The sequence below is a fragment of the Chelonoidis abingdonii genome, chromosome 11 (assembly GCF_003597395.2).
Source record: "Chelonoidis abingdonii isolate Lonesome George chromosome 11, CheloAbing_2.0, whole genome shotgun sequence".
NCBI lineage: Eukaryota > Metazoa > Chordata > Testudines > Testudinidae > Chelonoidis > Chelonoidis abingdonii.
The window spans coordinates 22,775,181-22,796,129 of NC_133779.1; the positions used below are offsets into that span (position 1 = coordinate 22,775,181).

The 20,949-nt window shown below is 59.6% G+C and overlaps 2 protein-coding genes across 2 annotated transcripts in view; both read left to right on the forward strand.

Annotated features, from left to right (window-relative positions):
- Window positions 1–407: 407 nt before the first annotated feature.
- On the forward strand, window positions 408–5,485 carry WRAP53 (WD repeat containing antisense to TP53). Its single transcript, XM_032805761.2, has 10 exons — window positions 408–824; window positions 1,370–1,468; window positions 2,033–2,141; window positions 2,439–2,527; window positions 2,832–2,922; window positions 3,018–3,150; window positions 3,872–4,080; window positions 4,204–4,307; window positions 4,778–4,921; window positions 5,142–5,485. Exons 1-10 carry the CDS (start codon window positions 589–591, stop codon window positions 5,323–5,325), a joined length of 1,398 nt encoding a protein of 465 aa, XP_032661652.1. The 5' UTR covers window positions 408–588; the 3' UTR covers window positions 5,326–5,485.
- Window positions 5,486–10,865: 5,380 nt separating this feature from the next.
- Window positions 10,866–20,949, forward strand: part of EFNB3 (ephrin B3) — a 17,788-nt gene continuing 7,704 nt past the window's right edge. Inside the window, 4 exon segments of the mRNA XM_075071344.1 lie at window positions 10,866–11,545; window positions 18,877–18,995; window positions 18,998–19,095; window positions 19,097–19,166. Of these exon segments, the coding sequence (XP_074927445.1) occupies window positions 11,427–11,545; window positions 18,877–18,995; window positions 18,998–19,095; window positions 19,097–19,166 (406 nt within the window). The 5' untranslated portion in view covers window positions 10,866–11,426.

A 20,949-nucleotide genomic window follows, 5' to 3' on the forward strand; every position in this document is an offset into this window, starting at 1 on the left:
CCCGCCCGGGAGAGAATGGTCCCGCGTCCATCCCCCCACGGGTAAATGTTTCCGTCCAGGGCTAGCCCAGATTTCCCGGCTGCGGCAGACAGGACACGTGGCTGGGGCGGGCTGCCAGGACTCCTGGCGATCTTGGGAGGGGAGTCGGGGGCTGACGGTGTATGAGGGAAGGGGGGGCTGGGAGCCAGGACTCGGCTGGGTTCTCTCCCCCCCCTCCGGGGCTCTGGGAGGGAGTGGGGCTGGTGGTCAGGCATGGGGGCTGGGAGCCAGGACGCCTGGGTTCTCCTCCCCGGCTCTGGGAGGGGATGGAGGGCGCTGCGGTAGACAGGGGGCATGGGAGGCTGGGAGCCAGGACTCCTGGGTTCTCTCCCCGGCTCTGGGAGGGGAGTGGGGGCCGGTGGTTAGAGCAGGGGGGGCTGGGAGCCAGGACTCCTGGGTTCTCTCCCACATTAACCCTTTGTCTCCTGCCTGGCCAGGCACCCACGCTCTGGGGATGCCCAACTCACTGGGGCACGTCGGTCGCTGCAGCACCCGCCGGAACAGACCCGGCCCCGCTCCCCGCCACCCACCCAGCTGAGCACCCGGGCGATGGAGGCAGGGATGTTTGCTGACGACGCCTGTTTGGCCGATCCAGGCGGGGGAGTCGCCGAGTCCCCGGAGCCGCCCCCCAAGCTGGCCCGGCAGAACGGCTCCCCCGGGGGCGAGGCGCCAGGGGCGGGATCCGTGCCGCAGGAGGACCCGAGTGGGGAGCCGGCTGGCGGAGAGGGGCTGGCGGAAGTGGCGGAGGACGGAGGACAGGAACCCGAGTGGGAGGACGAGTACTAGTAAGCGCCGGAGCGCCGAGCCGGGCCCCCCATTGCGTTGGGACGGGCCCCACACGTACGGAGACTCAGTGGGGCAGGGAGTGCCCAGTTCTGGTCACTGGCGCCGAGTAGGGGCTGGGTTGCGGTGTCCTGATCCACCGGGGGGGGTTCAAGGCCAAGTGTGTCACCTCGTGCCTAATGCTTAGAATGGCCATGAGGGGCTGGGAGCCGGGACTCCTGGGTTCTCTCCCCGGCTCTGGGAGGGGAGTGGGGACTGGTGGTTAGAGCAGGGGGGGCTGGGAGCCATGACGCCTGGGTTCTCTCCCCGACTCTGGGAGCAGAGTGGGGCTGGTGGATCAGAGCAGGGGGGGCTGGGGGCCAGGACGCCTGGGTTCTCTCCCTGGCTCTGGGAGGGGAGTGGGGGCTGGTGGGTTAGAGCAGGGGGCCCTGGGAGCCAGGATTCCTGGGTTCTCTCCCCGGCTCTGGGTGGGGAGTGGGGGCTGGTGGATCAGAGCAAGGGGGCTGGGTAGCCTCTGTACCGGTGTCTCCCCTCTCTCTCCCCCCAGCGTGCCAGGCTACGCGTTCCTGGGGCCCCCCAAACTGCTGACGGGTGCCTGGGCCGAATACAGCTGTGTACCGGAGAATTTCCTCAAAGGTTGCAAGTGGTAGGACCCTGGGCTGGGCCCTCGGGGGGCAGGGTGTGTGTGTAAATATTTGGGGTCACGTCCCGGGACTCTGATCAGGGATTGGCTGCCCCCCCTGGGGTGCTGAGTGTCACACAGAGCTCCCTTGAGGAGATTGGATACACCCCCCACCCGACCCCCTGTGCTGGACAGACCCCCAGGCCAGGAGCAGAGTCCCAGACACGTTTCATAGTCGGTACTGCATGGACACTGCTGCCCGTGATTGAGGGGACCCCGAGTTGGAGGGGGGGGCTCCCCACAATGGGCTGGATGCTCAGGGCAGTTATTTCCCCACAGGGCCTTCTGCCTAAGTACATGTGGGTAGGAGGGGAAACTGAGGCATGGGGGATTTTTTAGCCGAGTTTCGGGAGGGGAGTGGGGTCTAGTGGTTAGAGCAGGGGAGGGAGCCTGGACTCCTGGGTTCCCTACCTGGCTCTGGGAGGGGAGTGGGGGCTGGTGGTTAAAGCCGGGGAGCAGGACGCCTGGGTCCTCTCCCCCAGGGCTGAGAGCATGCTGACGGCCTGGCTCTGCCTCCTCTCTCCGCAGGGCCCCCGACGGCTCCTGTCTGCTGACCAACAGCGCCGACAACACCCTGCGCATTTACAACCTGCCCCCCGAGCTGTTCGGTCAGGAGTGGGGGGCCGTGGCCGAGATGGTAGGGGGGAAAGGGGGAAGTGCTCTTAAAGGGACAGTCACCTCCCCCCCTTCCCCCTGCCCTTGTGTGGGGGAGAACTGTGCTGGTGCAGTGGGGTTGTGGGTGGGGGCCCATTTTTCCCCCAATAGCGCCCACTCCCCTCCCAGAGCTGGGGAGAGAACCCAGGAGTCCGGGCTCCCAGCCCTCCCTGCTCTAAACCACCAGCCCCCACTCCTCTCCCAGAGCCAGGGAGAGAACCCAGGAGTCCTGCCCCCCTGGAGGGGTGACCTGACCATCCGTGGGTCTGTCTCCCCGCAGAGCCCCGTGCTGCGAATGGCCGAGGGAGACACAATCTACGACTACTGCTGGTTCCCACTGATGAGCTCCGCCGACCCACCCACCTGCTTGTAAATGCTGCGGCCCGCGAGGGCGCCCCCTGCTGGCCCACGGGGAATGGGGTGGAGCCCTTTCCCACCCGGCCCCAGGGCGGGGACTGGCTGGCTCAGGGGGATGGGGAATGGGGCAGGGGCTTGTCCCCTCTAGGGGGTGCCAGCTCCCACCCAGCCCCAGGGGAGGGACTGGCTGACTCAGGGGGCCGGGAAATGGAGCAGGGGCCTGTCTTGTCTAGGGGGTGCCAGCTGCCCCTTATCCTGCACTCCCCGTTGTTTCCCCCCTGGCCCTCACCTTTCTGCCTCTCTTGTGGTCCCACAGCTTTGCCAGCAGCAGCCGGGACAACCCTGTTCACGTGTGGGACGCTTTCTGCGGGGACCTGCGGGCCACGTTCCGTAGCTACAACCACCTGGTGCGTACAGAACCTGGCACCCGGCCCCCCCTACACCCAGAGCCGGGGAGAGAACCCAGGCGTCTTGACGCCCCTCTCTTTGGGTCTGTCCCCAGGATGAGCTGACGGCTGCTCACTCCCTCTGCTTCACCCCCGACGGCTCGCAGCTGTTCTGCGGGTTTGATAAGACCGTGCGGGTGTTCGAGACGGAGCGCCCGGGCCGGGTATGCGAGAGCCGTCCCACCTTTGGTGAGCCCCCCCTCCCTGGCAGCAGCACGGCTGATGGCACCATGGCCCTGGCTTTGTAAAAAAATCCCATTAGGTTTCAGAGTTAACATTTCCGTGGCAGGGAAAGGAGGGGCCCGTGAAGGTCAGGGGAGGCGGATTTGGGCTGATGCTTGGGTTCCTGGAGAGAGAGAGGGAATTATCTGCCGCCGTTGTTAGGTTCCAGAGAGAATCTTTAGTAATCGGTCAGTTGGCTATCACTGGGTTCCAGAGTTAACGAACCATTGAGGTTTGTGTGGGGGCAGAGTGTGTGTGTGTCAACCCCAACTACTCCCTTCTTCCAGTGAAATAGGCGTCAGGCACCTCATTGTCATCATTGGGCTCCAGAGTTAACATGCCCCCCAAGATTTGAAATTACCCTTTCAGCTCAGGGGAGGATGTGAAGGAACGGCCCTTCCTGCTCTCTGCGGTGAAATGGGGAGCTGGCAATTTATCATCATCATTAGGGTCCAGAGTTAACATCCTGGCCAGGTTTGGGTTGGCAGGCAGGGTATGCAGAGGGAGCGCATTTGGGTCAAACGCACCCCAGGGAATTAGGTCTCGGCAGTGTCCATTTTTCCAGCCTGTCATCATTAGGTTCCAGAGTGAACGACCCGGCACTGAGTGGAGGGGATGGGAGGGCTGTTCCGGGGGGATCGTTTGGTGGTTTGTAACCTGTCATCGTCCTCCCCCAACCCCCATGCAGTGAAGAAACAGGGGCAGAGCGGCATCATCTCCTGCATCACCTTCAGCCCAGCCCAGCCCCTGTACGCCTGCGCCTCCTACTCCCGGACGGTGGGGCTGTATTCGCGGGCTGAGGGCACGGCCCTGGCCATGCTGCAAGGCCACCGGGGCGGCGTCACCCACGCCCTCTTCTCCCCCGACGGCACCCGGCTCTTCACCGGCGGGCGCAAGGTAGGCGGAGCTTACGGAGCCAGGGCGGGGCCTGAGAAGCGGCTGCTATGGGGTCGAGGGTGGAGTCTGGGGGGGGGTTCTCCAGTGAGGTCTGCTGGGCTGACTGCATCTCCTGCCCCACAGGACCCCGAGATCCTGAGCTGGGACCTGCGGCAGCCGGGCCAGGTCCTGTTCTCCATGCGCCGCTCCGTGGCCACCAACCAGCGCCTCTACTTCGACCTCGAGCGGTGAGTGTCGTCCCCACACACACTTACCCTCGTTTCTCCACATCCCTGCCCAGCAGGGGCCAGGGGCCCAGACTCCTGGGTTCTCTCCCCAGCTCTGGCACACGCTCTCGGTACAAGAGAAGGCGAGTTGTTTGCGGTTGTCTGCCTCAGTTTCCCCGCCTGCCTCAGTTTCCCCATCTGGTAGAAGAGGGGTAAGGCTCCTACTTTTGGCCATGGGGCCGGGCGGCTCTTGCAGCAACGGGGCCGCTTCGCCCTCAACACGGGAGGGGGAGGTCTCACTGCTACCGTAATACCCCTAATAATACGCCTTCAGATAATTATCGGGGTCTGAGGATGGAACCCAGGCATCCTGGTGCCCAGCTGCTGCCAGTGTGGGAGCCCAAGGACCCCTGGGAGCCATATCCCCCCTCCCCCCCGGCTGCAGCCTCTAAGCGCCAGATGGGGTGTGTTGTGTCATTTCCACCCCCCAGGAGCGGCCGGTTCCTGCTGAGCGGTACCACAGAGGGGCTGGTCTTGGTGTGGGACACGGCTCAGCCCCCGACCGGAGACCCCGATCCAGTGCTGGAACCCCTGCTGCAATTCCAGGCCCTGCGGGACTGTGTCAACGGGATCAGGTACTTAGGGGGCAGGGAGCCCGGATGCCTGGGTTCTCTCCCCGGCTCCGGGAGGGGAGTGGGGTCTAGTGGTTACAGCGGGGGGGGGCTGGGAGCTAGGATGCCTGCGTTCTCTCCCTGGCTGTGGTCGGGGAGTGGGGCTCACTGGTTAGAGCAGGGGGGGCTGTGGGTCAGGGAGGAGCCGGGGGCCCCCTCTTGACCCTGTCTCCCCTCTGTCCAGCCTGCACCCCAGCCTGCCCTTGCTGGCCAGCGCGTCCGGCCAGCGCGAGTTCCTGGAGCCGTGGGACAGCGCCGAGGAGGATGAGGAAGGGGGGCCTGGGCCCCCCCAGCGGCCGGCCCGCGGCCAGAACTGCCTACAGCTGTGGTGGTGTGGGGAGAGTGGGGAGCACCACCCTGCCCCATGAGGCCGCCTGCCCGGACTGTGTGGCCACCGGATGGCTCGGTGGGGGGCTGGGCTGGAGATTTGGGGGTGGCTGAGGTTGGGGGGAGATCTGTACATAACGCTCTCAGCTTTGTCTCTATTCACCGGCTCGTTTGCAGCCATAAAACTTTTGGTTTTTTTAATCTGTCCATTTTTGGGGGCGGGTGACGGACAGGAGCTGGGTCTGATACCCCGACTGGGAGCACTTCACCCCCAGCCTGCTCTAACCACTAGCCCCTACCTCCCTCGCATGCATGGGGCTTGGGCTCTGAGTTCCTTGCATTTCATCCTATTGGTAGGTCCTACCATAACAACCAGCCAGGAGACCCTACGATAACAACCCACCCTAAGGAACCCAACGCTGTTGGGAATTGACCAAGTCCCCGAGGAAAAAGAAAAGTTTGACGGAGGAGGGGGCACAATCTTTCCCACCCCAGTCATCCCAGTAACGGGGGGCAGGCACATCTGCCCCCCCCCCCAGGCATGTGAACAACCCCCACATCCCCCGGCCCCCACACACGCCCACAGGATCTTGCTGTATCAGGGCCCAGTAGCAGCCTAGCGTGGGTAGCTACTCTATTGCCTTTGGGGGAGCTGAGGCGAGTCCAAGCACAGGACTTGTACAGGATGGTGATAGAATGTGGATAGCCCCCTGTCCTAGCGACAGGAGGCGCACTGGGTGAGCGGATCTATATACAAAGGTCCGTACTTCGAGGATTAACGGGTGGGGACTGAGTTGGAACTCCTGCGCTTCGGGGTGCCTGGGAGGGGTGGGCTCGGGGGCCAGTGGGGAGGAGGGGTCCTGTGTAGACAGTGACCTCCCTACCCCAGAGGTGCTGCATCTCAGCGCCAGTGAGGGGTCCCTGGGTAACTGGCCGCGCCCCAAGCCCCAGAGGTCGTGTCTCCGGCGCCGGTGAGGGTCCCTGGGTAACACGGCCCAGTGATCAGCCGTGCACCGCCCCCACAGTGATGTGTACAATCGCGACGCCAAGAAGGGGTGAGGGGTCCCTGGTAACGCCAGCCCGCTGGGTGAAGGCCCTTGCAACCAGGCAGTGGGTCTGCTATCTTGGGCTGTCCTGGGAAACCAGTTTGCCCGACGCGCAGAACGGGGCGCATATATGGGAGCGGGTCTCCTGGGTAACCGCGGTGCCTGCACGCCCAGCACTGAGGTTCAGCTATCGTGCATATCCAGGCTGGGTGAAGGTACCTGGATACCTCCAGGCCCCGTCCGGCTCTCCTCCTGTGGGGTCGGGGTCCTTTAAGAGCCCTGAGGAATCTACCTATCAGGTCTTCTTCTCCCCACCAACCTGAGTCTCCTATGTCAGCAGCATCAGGAGCACCACACATGCATACCTTGCATCATTCCAAGAACGATCAAAGCGGGAAACAGGTCGGGCCAGAACAACAGGATCCCACCTTGCCTCCTTAAATGACGCCTTCGCACCTCCCGGACTCACACAACAATGGAATTCCACATCTATTCAACGGAGTAGGAACACAGACTACCTGAGTCTCACGAGTCACCGGCTCGGGAGGGGGCCACTGGTCTAACCACCACCCCCACCCCTCGCTCTCACGAGCCGTTGAGCGCATAGAACCCAGGAGTCCTGGCTCCCAGCCCTCCCTGCTCTAACCCACCCGCCCAGACTCCCTTCCCTGACCCGGGGAGAGAACCCAGGAGTCCTGGCTCCCAGCCCCCCCTGCTCTAACCCACCAGCCCCCACTCCCCTCCCAGATCCAGGGGGAGAACCCAGGAGTCCTGGCTCCCAGCCCCCCCTGCTCTAACCGCCAGCCCCCACTTCCCTCCCAGAGCCGGGGAGAGAACCCAGGAGTCTTGGCTCCCAGCCCCACCTGCTCTAACCCACCAGCCCCCACTCCCCTCCCAGAGCCAGGGAGAGAACTCAGGAGTCCTGGGACCCAGCCCTCCCCTGCTCTGACCCACCAGCCCAGACTCCCCTCCCTGAGCTGGGGAGAGAACCCAGGAGTCCTGGCTTCCAGCCCCCCCCCCCTGCTCTAACCCACCAGCCCCCAATCCCTTCCCAAAGGCATCGTGGGGGGGCGGGAGAGACCTGGCCAGCTGGGCTCCTCAGCCTTACCAGCTTAGCTCGTCTGCTGGGTCTGATCCTGGCAGGGTCCGGGATGCTGGGGTAGATGGGCCTGTGGGACTGCCCGTATGGGGGGATGGGGTCGGCCACCTGTGCCCCTGGCAGACCCTACAATAACGAAGTGACATTCGGGACCAGTGTTCCGAGAAGACCTTACGATAACAAAGCGTGACAGCTGCCACCGATGCTCCTCTTTCTTATTGTGGGTCTTATGAGCAAGTATGCAGGGTGCTCAAAACATCGAATGATTTGTTATTATAGGGTCTCTGTAAATAGGTTCTGTTTTTTTGGTGGGGCGGATGTTTGTTTATTGTGCAAGACTAATTAACATGGGGGGGTTGGGATGGGGCAGCTCTCAGTGTGTGGGATAGGCATTGAGGAATCTCCCTGGTCTCTTAGCAGTATAGGGGCTATGACACACACTAGGCTGGGCTTTCCCATTCATAACGGGATTTAATTCCCCCTTTTTCTCTGCCGCGAGGCATCTCTGTCACGTTCCCTCCCAGCGCCTGTCTCTGCTTGTCTCAATATCACACCTTCCCCTGCTGGATCTAGACATGCCCGGCTGCCCCGGCAGGGGTTGTGTGGATGTGGGGTGTGGGGGTGAAACAGACTCTTCCCGGGCCAGTGGGTGATAAGAGCGGGACGGGTGCACTGCCCCCAGGTGGGGTGGGGGAGCTCCTGGCTGCTCCTGCCCCGGTCTCTGCCAGCAGGGGGTGCTGTGGGGAGTCGGGGGGCGTGTGGGGGCAGCTCCTGGGCACCCGGTCCCGGCTGCAGGTGCAGACTCGCTGCAGAAATACATTAGGCCACCAGATGGTGCCAGAAGCCTCTTCGCATTGGGCAAATATTTCCCACCCCCCGACCCCTCTTGTGGGCAACAGCCCCCCCAAACACCCACCCCTTAGCACCCCTCTGGGGCACTGGGGTCAGCCTCTGATGAGCCCCCCACCCCGCTCCCTGCCTGCCAGGGGAGAGCGCCCGCTGCTGAACCCCCCCCTACAGCGCCCCCCCTGCTCCCTGCCCCACAGCGCCCCCAAGTGCTGCCCTGGAGCCACCCCTACCTGCCTGGGGAGAGCGACCCCTGTCAAGCCCCCCACCGCGCTCTCTGCCCCCTAGCACCCCATGGGTCCAGTCGTGCCTGCCAGGAGAGAGCGCCCCCTGCTGCCTCTGTCCCACTCTCTGCCCCACAGTGCCCTATGGGGCCAGCCCTGCCTGCCAGGGGAGAGCGCCCCCTGCTGAGTCCCACGCCCTGCTTCCTGCCCAACAGTGCCCCCTAGTGCCACCTTGGGGCCAGCCCTGCCTGCCAGGGGAGAGCTCCCTCTGCTGCCTCCTCCCCACTCCCTGCCCCACATCACCCCCTAACGCAGCCCTGGGGCCAGCCTTGCCTGCCAAGGGAGAGCGCCCCCTGCTGAGCTTCCCCCTTACCTGCTCCACGGTCTCCCCTCCAAATCCTGCCCCGGCCCAGCGCTGCTTCGCATGACATCAGTGGGGCCGGGGCCTGTTTTACACATGAAGTCGCATCAGGCGACTCCTGGCCCATGGGGGGTGGGGGCTGCTGGATGGCACAAGAGGGGCAGGAGGCTTCATGCTGTTTCCTGAGAGCCACATGCTGCCAAGATTTGCATCCAAATCACCGGCTTCCTTCCCAAAGCAAACTCAGGTCTATGCTGCTACGGCCTACCCTGTGGAGCGCCAGGACGCCTGGGTTCTCTCCCCGGCTCTGGGAGGGGAGTGGGGGCTGGTGGGTCAGAGGAGGGGGGGCTGGGAGCCAGGACTCCTGGGTTCTCTCCCCGGCTCTGGGAGGGGAGTGGGGGCTGGTGGGTCAGAGGAGGGGGGGCTGGGAGCCAGGACTCCTGGGTTCTCTCCCCGGCTCTGGGAGGGGAGTGGGGGCTGGTAGGTTAGAGCAGGGGGCAGGGAGCCAGGACTCCTGGGTTCTCTCCCCGGCTCTGGGAGGGGAGTGGGGGCTGGTGGATCAGAGCGGGGGGGCTGGGAGCCAGGACTCCTGGGTTCTCTCCCCGGCTCTGGGAGGGGAGTGGGGGCTGGTGGTTAGAGCAGGGGGGGCTGGGGGCCAGGACTCCTGAGTTCCCCAAACTCCACCTCAAGCGCTGGGGTTTGGGAGGGGGGCATTGGTCCAATCCTTCACAGCCTCTTTGGGTCCTGCTTTGGTTTCGGGGTGTCACTGGGTTTCAACTTCCTTCAAGAGTCGCATGTCGAAAATCCCCGTCCCTGCTCCTGACACTACAATCACACCCCCTTTGCCGCAGGCCAGGAACTCCAATAACACTGGGAACCCCAATCACACTTGCTAAGCCTCGTTCACTTCCCGCCTCAGCCTCTGGATCCTGCCTGGCCCATTTGACACCCCCCACCCCCCGCAAACATCAAAACCCTGGAAGCCTGACGGGACCAAGAAATCCCAGCGGCCCAGACAAAGATCCCAATCTGGGCAACTCCTGTCTTGGGAAAAAGCGTCAGCCGCGAGGATCCACCCGTGTGTAGGAACCTCCACTGCCCTTCAAATGAGCGAACCCCAGAGATCCCAGATTGACTTTTTAATGACAGGGTTTCCCAGCCGGTGGAGCATCCGCAAGTTGTTCTCGGCGAGGGGACGGCCCCCAGGGAAACTCTTTGATGGGACCGGCAGCTCAGAAACGGCCTTCGGAGCCATGCAGGGTTTCAAAGGCCACTGGATTCATCTCCAACCGGATTTGGCCATCGAGTGGGGTTCTTGTTTGGTTAATCAATCCCCCCACCCCCCCGATTCTCATGGAGAAATCCTACCTCGTAAATATTGCTTCGGCAAGTCACCTCCCAGGCCCCAAAACGGTCCCAGACTCTCTGGCCTAGGATTCCCAACGAAAACCCATCCCTCCTGATCTGAGGGCCAAAATCCTATGATTTGTTTCTCAAGCCCCTTTCCGATCCCAACACCACATCTCCGGCCGCTCCCAAAAAAACCCCAGTCTCTCCCCACTGGATGAAAAGTGGCTTTCTAACCCAAATCCACCTTGCCCTCCGCACAGTCGCATGGAGAACCTGGCTGGGCATTTGACGAATAAATCGAGGCCTGGCGACGTTTCTCTGTTTCGTCGCTGCGTGAGGCGGCTCAGGAAAAGGACCCTGATGTGTCTCTCATGATTTTTTTGGTGGGTCAAGAAGCAACTGTGTCTCTGATTAATCCTGACAGGGCCGAACGAACTGAGCTGCGAAATATTCCCGTCTTCAAGCAACCTCACCGGCTGGCTCTGCTGTTTCACTGGGCTGCTCACTGGGGAGAATTTTATACCTGGATCCAGACTCCACATCTTCCTTAAAGTCCAGACTCCAGATCCCAGTGTCTGTGTGTGTGTGTGTGTGTATGTGTGTGTGTGTGTGCGCCCCTGCCTCTCTCTTTCTCTCTTTCCTCCAGTATTTCCCACTCACCACTTCTCCTCTGCTGCTCCTCCTCCTCTCTGCTCACTCCCATTCTCTGTCCTCATCTCTGGAGTTACTCAATGCCGAACCTTCACAAAAAAAGAGAGAGAAAAGGAGGGGAAAAAAAATCTCACCAAAGACAAGAACTCCAGGAGGGGCTTTCAAATGAATTCCTCCCCCACCTCCCTCCTTTCCCTGTGTTTTACAACACTGTGTCCTCCCTGCTCTGGAGATCACACCAGAAAGCCACACGCAGGAGAAGTGGAGGCGAATTTTCTCTGTGTCTGTGTGTGTCTAGATGTGTTTTTCTCCCAGGCTGCAGATGGCATTAGGATCTTGAAGAAAAAAAAACCCAACACACACACACACAAAACAACCAACTTTCCAGTCCTGGCATGAAAAATCCAGGCAGGGAGGGGGAAAAAATCCATAGAACTTTTTCTAGCCTAGGGCTGGCAGAGAGGGGGGCAAAGGCTTTGGGTGCCTCTTGATTTATGTGTGTGAATCTCCAAGAAGAAAACACAGAGAAGGGGTGGGAAAAAAAAATCTCTTTTCCTTTGCAATCATGGCCTTGAGGACTTCATTGCTTGGACTCTGTATGGGATTACTGGTTTCCTTGCTGGAACTGTGGATTATATCAGCTGTTAGCCTGGAGCCAATATACTGGAACACAGCAAATAGAAAGTAAGTGGAGAAAGGGGGGACATCCCTCGGATTCTTGCTGGTTTTTCTGCTATAAAAAGTGGGTGGGTTGGGGGGGGGAAGAGGGAAGGCACCCCCAAGTTTTAAACCGCTGGCTGTGTTTGAGGTTCATTTGGGCGCTGCAAATCCCAGAGGAGAAGGGGGGAGGAGAAGTGAAGGGTAAAAGAAATTGCAAGGTTGTTTTTTTTTTTTGGTTCATTTCCCCCATCTAGTCAATTTCAAGTGTAACTGACTAGGATTTTAGGAGGACCTGTGTCAGTTTCACCCTCAGAAGTCTGCCATTTAATCCTTGTCAAACTTTTCTTTCTTTCTTCCCCTTGATCCCTCTTCAGTCAACCTATTTCTTGGAAAGTGTGTTGGGAGTGGGACTCCCCCACAAAAATCAAGGACGATGTTTTATTTAACAAAATCAGCCTCTGAAAGAGCCAGGGGAGAGGAGGGGATTGTTGTGTTCGCTCTTTATAATCACAATATATATATATATAAATTCTGGACAAATTGGTGTTTTCAGTGCAAAGGTGAGACGTGTTTGTGTTTTAGGGGGAAAAAATATCTGATGGCCTTTTGACGCTGTCCAGCGCAGGAGAGCGAGTGTGTGTGTGCAAGATTGCAGTGTTTTGCTGAAGTTTGGGCAGGCAAGGTGGAGATGGTGTGAATTTGGGGTAGGCCTCTTGAACGGGTGGGGGGGGCGTTGGGTTGGCGTTCGCTTTTTTGGAAAACGAGTGGTGCTCTCCTGCGGTCTATAAATGTGCATCTTCCGAGTTGCGGGTGTTGATTTTGGTGCCTTCAATGTGTATGTGTGTGTAGATCAAGCGTGTGTGTGTGTATTTAACGAGGAGGGGAGATTCCCTTCAAATTAGTTATTGTGTGTGTTTCTTTAGCTATATACTGGCAGCTTCTTAAAGTGGTGTGTAGTTTGATATCCCCTTGAAACAACTGACTGGGTATGTGTGTATCAGAGAAGATCAGGGTTGGAAGAGACCTCAGGAGGTCATCTAGTCCAGACCTCTGGGGCTTGGCTTGTGTTGTGGGGCTGGCTCTGTGGAGCCTTTTCATTTCTCACACTGGTCTCTGTTTGCTGGCCTGCGCTTTGGGGGGCGGATGGGTCAAAGCAGGCTTTTCTCTCTGCACATGTAGATCTGGAAGATACGGTTTCTCCCCTCCTGGCTGCATCATTCCAGACACGAGATCCATCAAAACCACCCGAGTGTTGCATCTGCTCCGGGCTCAATCAAAACTCCACCCAGAGAAAACGACAAAGTTTTAGGGGGTCCGATGGGCTGGCGAGGGACAGGCGCCTGGTTGCCAGAAATACGGAGCACTTGTCAACGCGACAGTTACTCCCATCAGCGTGTGTCAGCGCATCCTAGCAACAAATACATGGTCGAGCTAACGGATCTATTTGTCGAAATCTTTTCCACCATCCCCCAGGCCCGAAAAAGGGGTTCGCTGTCTCCCAGCGGCCTCTCCTTGCAGATCTAGGGAGAAAGGTGTTTTTCGGCAGCGTCCCGGGTGGTTTTTTCCCCTCCTGCCCCATCCCCAAAGGGGCGTGTGGATCTTAAAATGGAATCAAAGGGGAAGCCGCTTTATTTTTAAAATGTATTTATTTCCCGGCGCAGAATGAACATATCAGACCAGATCAGCTGCTGGCGTACAGGGACCAATGTTGCTGTCTCTTGGGAAGCTGGCAGTGTGTGTGTCTGGGAACACATCTTGTCACGTTTCCACGCCACTTTCTTTTTAAAGCAAAGCCTTGGCTTGGTTTTGGACACAAGCACAAGCTTCGAGCTCTGACACTCCTATATATATCCATATACACACCCCCAAATCGCCCAGCCGGCCCAAGGCTCGAAAATTGCTGACCGGCTTTAAAAATCCCTGAACGCCGAGTCCCATTTTCAAAGGTCACTTGGGCCCAGCGCTTAATTTGGGCCAGGGCAGAGCCCCGGCACTTCTGCATCAGTGGCGAATGTAAAAAAAAAAAATCACTTGAGTCTCTTTCATGACAAATTAAGCACCGCTTGGGGCCGTTCGGCTAAATCAATAGGAACAAGGTTCCTAAACCCCTTGGGGGGAACTGGAACCTAGCAGCCTGAGTTTCAGTGGAAGGCTTCTAAATCTCCTGGGCCCATGAGCTGTGTTTCTGTGTGTGCGTGGTAGGGAATTGGGATACTAGAGATCTGACTGGTCCCAAGGTTGGAGGGAACGGGCTCCCCCCGGAAACCGGTTTCTCCCTTGAGTTTCCCTGGGCACCAGGTGTTTTTCCTCTCTCATGCTCAGGCTGGGGAGTTTCCGCAGCCCAGCCAGAAACCTTCCAATAGTCTCATTTTTGCCGGGGGGCGGGTGTCCCATGAAGATTTTTGGCATCCAATCCGGCGGGATCCCATCGGCCAATTTTTTTTTTTTGAACGATCTTCAAACCGGACCTTTTCTAAAAGCGGAAAAATCTGGGACTCTCTTTCCCAGCCAGAGCTCAGATTTATCCCGCAAACTCCTGCCCCCAAATCCTGGTATTGGAAGCCACTTGGATAATTTCTAGCTGCCCAGGCTGGAAGGACACAGGAGATATTCAGATGGCTAGTCTCGGTCATCACTGTCAGTTTTTATGAAGCTGTCCAGAAGTTTGCCGCTGGCTTGTAACAGTCCCTCCAATGCAGGTGGAGTTATTCCTCATGAATGCCGTTGTTTACTTAAAATTAAGAAGGCAAATTTAATGCCTGATGGATGGGCCAAGCCGCTGAAAATGAGATTCTCTTATTCAATATAGGCAGGCCCCATCTGAGTCAGTCTGATCGCGAATGGTACGCGGGGAATATTTTAACATCCGGATCAGACTTTAGCAGGCAGGAATCGACACCGATTCGTGTGCCTTCTGATCAAAACCTTTAACGCTTCCCCGCTGGGAGATGCAGCTGGCTCTGGAGTGGGGATGCAGTGACTGGGGCGGTTTCAAAGCGACCTCCGCTTGTGTTCGATCGGCCGGCTTTGTTTTTTGAGTCCGTTGGCCGCAAAAGTGCGCTGTGAAGCGCTGAAAAAACCAGCCCAGCCTCATGACAACACCAGCGTCCCTTCAGATCACTTGCCCTTAGTCAAGGGGTAGTTGTGCCACTGGGAAAGACGAAGGCTTCGCACCCCAGCTTGGCATCCAACTGAAAAACTCAGGGCCTCTCGCGTCTGCGCACCGGGGCGGCCGGCCGAGGATTTATCCCCAGAGTAGAGAGAGGCCCCTGGGCCTCCATGGGATTCGCAGGGGGCTGAGAGATCAGAGGCCGCCGGGTGTGGCGGGATATTTGCGGTGGCGGGGTGAGGGCGGGAGGAAACCTGGAGGGCTGGATCTGCTCTGGCCCGTACTGATATGTGCAGACTCCAGGGTGGGGGCATTATGGGGCTCAGACGGGGCCTCCGGAGCCTGGGCTGGCAGAGGAAACGCAGGGGAAATTCCCTGGAACCATGAAATCAGGCTGCTGGTCCTAGAGAGACTATGTGGTAGAGGCTCTTGTGCTACGCTCCAGAGGTTCAATCCCAGCCCCCAGCGACCAGGGGCTGTTGGTATCAGGACACCTGGGTTCTAACCCTGATTCTGACATTGATGAGGAACAGAACCCAGGAGTCCTGGTTCCCAGGCCCGCACCCCCAACCCACTAGAGAAGTAGCTGCGCCCCGCCCCAGAGATGGCTGCATCTCCACGCCAGGTGAGGGGTCCTTCATGCATCAGAGGCAGCTGATTGGGGTCTTTCCCCCAACTCTGGGCGGGGGTGGGACTGGATGGCTGGGCGGGGACAGCAGAGGGGTGAGGGGACGGGTGTTTCATATGGACGAGGGCTGGGAGGGGCCCTGCTGCCAGGTGGGAGGCTTGTTTGTCTCTGCCAGTTCCCCAGAATCGGCAGCCTAGGCTGGGGTGGGGCATGGGGGGGATTTGTGTCTCTCCAGCGCTGTCCTGGGGGCTGGATGGGAATTGGGGCAAGCGGCCCATGTCTCAGCATCCCTCACGCTAGGGCCTGGAACGGCTCCCACCCGGCCCCAGGGCGGGGACTGGCTGGCTCAGGGGGGCAGGGAATGGGGCAGGAGCCTGTCCCCTCTAGGGGGCGCCGGCTCCCACCCGGCCCCAGGGCGGGGACTGGCTGGGGAAGGAGAACAGGGAAGGAGGGATGGAGGGACGGGGAAGTGGGGATGAGGGGATGGGCAGAGGTAGGAGGTATGAGGAGAAGGCTGAGGGGACGGCAGAGGAAAGAGGGATGAGGAGGCTGAGGGAGGAGAGATGTGTGGCATCTGCTCCGGGCTCAATCAAAACTCCACAGAGAAACGACAAAAGTTTTAGGGGGTCCCGATGGGCTGGCGAAGGGACAGGCAGCCTGTGCAGAAATACGGAGCACTTGTCCAACGGTGCGACAGTTACTCCCACAGCGTGTGTCAGCGCATTCCCTAGCAACAAATACAGGTCGAGCTAACGATCTATTTGTCGAAATCATTTTACACCATCCCCCAGGCCCGGAAAAAGGGTTCCTGTCTCCCAGCGGCCTCTCCTGGCAGAATCTAGGGAGAAAGGTGTTTTTTCGGCAGCGTCCGGGTTTTTTTTCCCGCTCCTCCCCATCTCCAAAGGGGCGTGTGGGATCTTAAGATGGAATCAAGAGGGAAGACGCCTTTAATTTTAACATGTATTCTATTTTTCGCGCCAGAATGAACATATCAGCCAGATCAGCACTGGCCGTACAGGGACAATGTTGCTGTCTCTTGGAAGCTGGCAGGTGTGTGTCTGCGAACACAATCTTTGTCACGTTTCCACGCACTTAGCTTTAAAAGCAAAGCTTGGCTGTTTTGGACACAAGCACAAGCTTCGAGGCTCTGACACCCTATATATTCCATATACACACCCCCAAATCGCCAGCCGGCCAGTGCTCGAAAATTGCTGAACCGCTTTAAAAAATCCTGAACGCCGATCCATTTCAAAGGTCACTTGGGCCCAGCGCTTACATTGGGCCAGGGCAGAGCCGCACTTCTGCATCAGTAGGCGAATGTAAAAAAAAAAAATCATTGAGTGTCGTTCATGACAAATAATGCACCGCTTGGGGCCGTTCGGGCTAATCATAGGAACAAGTCCTAACCCCTTGGGGGAACTGGCACCTAGCAGCCTAGTTTCAGTGGAAATGGCTTCTAAATCTCCTGGCCAATGAGCTGTGTTCTGGTGTGTGCGTAGGTAGGGAAATTGGGATACTAGAGATCTGACTGGTCAAGGTTGGAGGGAAACGGGCTCCCCCCGGAAACCGTTCCTCCATGAGTTTCCCCTGGCACCAGTGTCCTCTCTCATAGCTCCAGGCTGGGGAGTTTTCCCGAGCCCAGCAAAAAACCTACCCAATAGTCTCATTTTTGCCGGGGGGGCGGGTGTCCCAAGAAGATTTTTGGCATCCAATCGGCGGGATCCCATCGGCCATTTTTTTTTTTTGAACGATCTTCAGAACAACCGGACCTTTTCTAAAAGCGGAAAAGTGGGACCTTCTTCCCAGCCAGAGCTCAGATTATCCGCAAACTCCTGCCCCCTCCCGATTGGAAGCCACTTGGATAATTTCTAGCTGCCCAGGTGAAGGACACAGGAAGATATTCAGATGGCTAGTCTCGGTCATCACTGTCAGTTTTTATGAACGCTGGCCAGGAAGTTTGCGCGGCTTGTAACAGTCCTCAATGCAGGTGGAGTTATCCTCATGAATGCTCGTGTTACTTAAAATTAAGAAGGCAAATTAATCCTGATCGACTGGGCCAAGCCGCTGAAAATGAAATTCTTTAATTCATATATGCAGGCCCCATCTGAGTCATCTGATCGCGAATGGTACGCGGGGAATATTTAACATCGGATCAGACTTTAGGCAGGCAGGAAATCGACACCGATTCGTGTGCCTTCTGATCAAATAACTTAACGCTTCCCGCTGGGGAGATCACCTGGCTCTGGAGGGGGAGCAGTGACTGGGGCGGTTTTCAAAGCGACCGTCCGCTGTGTCGATCGGTGCGCGGCCTTTTGTTTTTTGAGTCCGTTGGCCACCCAAAAAAGTGCCTGAAGGCTGAAAAAAACCAGCCCCAGCCTCATGACAAACCACGTCCGTAGATCATGCCTTAGTCAAGGGGTAGTTGTGCCAACTGGGAAAGACAAGGCATCGCACCCAGCTTGGCATCCACAACGAAACTCAGGGCCTAATCGCGTCTGCGCACGCGGGGCGGCCCCGAGGATTTATCCCAGAGAGAGAGAGGCCCCTGGGCCTCCAGGATTCGCAGGGGGCTGAGAGATCAGAGGCCGCCGTTTGTGTGGCGGGATATTTGCGGTGGCGGGGTGAGGGCGGAGAAACACTGGAGGGCCTGGATCTCCCTGGCCCGTACGATATGGCCAACCCAGGGTGGGGCATTATGGGGCTCAGACGGGGCCTCCGAGCCTGGGCTGGCAGAGGAAACGCAGGGGAAATTCCCTGGAACCATGAAATCAGGCTGCTGGCCTAGGAGAGACTTGTGGTAGAGGCCTTGTTGCTATCGCCTCCAGAGGTTCAATCAGCCCCCAGCGACGCAGGGCTGGTTGGTATCAGGACAACCTGGGTTTACCCTGATTCTGACATTGATGAAGGAACAGAACAGGAAGTCTGGTCCCAACCCTCCTGCTCAAGACGCTAGACACCACTCCCCGCGCCAAGAGCCGGGGAGAGACCAGGAGTCCTGGTTCCCAGCCGCACTCCCAAACCACTAGAGAAGTAGTGCGCCCGCCCCGAGATGGGCTGCAATCTCCACGCCCAGGTGAGGGGTCCTTCATGCATCAGAGGCAGCGATTGGGGTCTTTCCCCCAACCTGGCGGCTGGTGGGACTGGATGGCTGGGCGTATGGACAGCAGAGGGGTAGGGAAGGGTGTTTCATATGGAACGAGGCTGGGGAGGGGCCCGCGCCCAGGGGAGCTTGTTTGGTCTCTGCCAGGTCCCCAGAATCGCAGCCTAGGCTGGGGTGGGGGCAGGGGGGGAATTTGTGTCTCTCCAGCGCTTGTCCTGGGGGCTGGATGGAATTGGGCAAGCGGCCCATGTCTCAGCACCCTCCGCTAGGCTGGACACGGCTCCCACCCGGCCCCAGGCGGGGACTGCGCCAGGGGGCGGAAGGGGCAGGAGCCTGTCCCCTATCTAGGGGGCGCGGCTCCCACCCTGCCCCAGGGGCGGGGACTGGCTGGCTCAGGGGGCAGGGAATGGGGCAGGGGCCCGCCCTCTAGGGGGTGCTGGCTCCCTCCGGCCCAGGGCAGGGACTGGCTGGCTCAGGCGGGCGCGGGTTGGGTCCCCTCTCTGACACCATCTCCGCAGGTTCCAGGCAGCGGGGGTCGGTCCTGTACCCGCAGATCGGCGACCGCTGGACCTGATCTGCCCGCGGTCCCCGGCCCCGGGCCCTCTCGGCGGAGGAGTACGATATTACAAGCTGTACCTGGGCCGGGCGATCAGGCCCGGGCGGCGAGATCTTGCAGGCCCCGCAATCTGCTGCTGACGGGTGCGACGCCCGAGCCGGACGTGCGATTCACCATTCAATTTCCAGGAGTTCAGCCCAACCTGTGGGGGCCACGAGTTCAGAAGCAACAGGAACTATAACACATCAGTGAGTGCCCGGACGCCTGGGTCTCCCCGGCTCGGGGGGCTGGGAGCCACGACTCCGTGGATTTGAGTCTTGATCACTTTTCCCCGCATCTAGCGCCGGGCGAGGGTCCGGGTAACTGGCCACCCCGCCACAGGGTGCTGCATCTCAGCACCAGGCGAGGGGTCCCTGGGTAACCGGCCGCCCCGCCCCAGAGGTGGGCACATCACAGCGCCGGGTGAGGGGTCCCTGGGTAACCGGCCGCCCCGCCCCAGAGGTGGCTGCATCTCAGCGCCGGGCGAGGGGTCCCTGGGTAACCGGCCGCCCCGCCCCAGAGGTGGCTGCATCTCAGCGCCGGGTGAGGGGTCCCTGGGTAACCAGCCGCCCTGCCCCAGAGGTGGCTGCATCTCAGCGCCGGGCGACAGATGTGGCCGGTGGGGGTCCCTGGCTGGGATTTGGAGGGCAGCTCCTGTCTCTTAGGCTCTGTGTTGTGAAATCCAGCTCCTACCCCCGCCCCAAACACAATCTGTCCGTCTGTCTGTCTCCTGCGTCCTACGCTGTGTATTCCTGAGTCAGTCACTCGCCACCCACGAGCCGCTGGCATCTGTCGGCTTCTCCCCTCCACACACCTCACCTTCACTTCTGCCGGGGCCCCTCGCTCCCGACCCACAGCCCCCCCAGCCCTGCCGGTGCCCCTCACTCCCAACCCGCAGCCCCTGCTGGCCCGGCTCTGGGCTCCCACCCCGATTCCTGAGGCCGTGTCTGGGGTGACAGTGACAGGCTCCCATCTGGGATCACAGGGTCTGAGAAGTTGGGGGGCAGAGATGGAGCCGTGGGGCGACCCCCCCTGAGTCCAGTGTTGTGTCCTGGGGTGGGGGTGTTGTTTGTATGGGACGGAGACACTCAACAGGAGGCATTTGTATGTCAGGGGGTGTGAGTGTGGAACAGGGGTGAGCGTGAAAGGGGGTAGCTCGCTGGCTTGCACACTCAGACTGTCCCCTCCCCAAAATGATCCTTGCACACACCATCCCTCATGTGCATTTGCACACATAGTCCCTTGCACGCCCCTCATTCTTTGCACACTCGCTCCCCTGCACATGCCCAGGGTATTTTTCACCTTTGCACGCCAACCCTCTGGCCACAGCCTCTGTCGCACACTCATAGCCACTTGGTCCTTTGCACACACATTTGCACATCCTGTGGCTAACCCCCCTCAGACCAGGGCCTGCACACACCTCCTGGCCAGCTCACTCAAACTGGTGTGCACACACCCACACCCCAGTGCAGCCATTTGGTCTCATGCACACTCATGTGGCCTGTTGCACACTCAGACTCATGCATCCTCCCTCTCTTGCACATAGAGCTGTTCAGCCCCTTGCACGCTCGACTGGTCCCTGGCATGCACACAGGGTGAACATTTGCTTCCTCACACCTGCCTGTTGCACATTCAGACCCTTGCACACTCACTCCATCTCTTGCACACACGCACAGGATGAACATTCAGCCTCTTGCACGCTCCCTTCCATGCACACTCACATGTCCAGGGCCCCGCCCCCTCCTCTGCCACCCACAGGCTCTTGCACACCCGCTGTGCTGTGCAAACTCACGGGGCCCCCTCCCTACAGATGGCACAAGGCCTCATCCTCTGGAGGCTGCTGCAGGTGCTTGTGCATGTGTGTGCATGACAGGGCGTGTGCGAGCTGGGGTGGGGGGGCTGGGCTGAGGAGTCCTCCCCCCCCCCCCCCCTGCCCTGAGCCCTGTACCTTCCTCATACATACCCAGCCCTCTGCTTGACTCCTTCATCCCTCCCC

What these genes read in the sequence shown, in the direction of transcription:
- WRAP53 (XM_032805761.2), top strand. Translation starts at nt 589, where the DNA reads ATGGAGGCAGGGATGTTTGCTGACGACGCCTGTTTGGCCGATCCAGGC. An exon ending in GAGTGGGAGGACGAGTACTA is followed by an intron (nt 825 to 1,369) that starts GTAAGCGCCGGA and finishes CTCTCCCCCCAG; the next exon opens with CGTGCCAGGCTACGCGTTCC. An exon ending in GACTGTGTCAACGGGATCAG is followed by an intron (nt 4,922 to 5,141) that starts GTACTTAGGGGG and finishes CCCTCTGTCCAG; the next exon opens with CCTGCACCCCAGCCTGCCCT.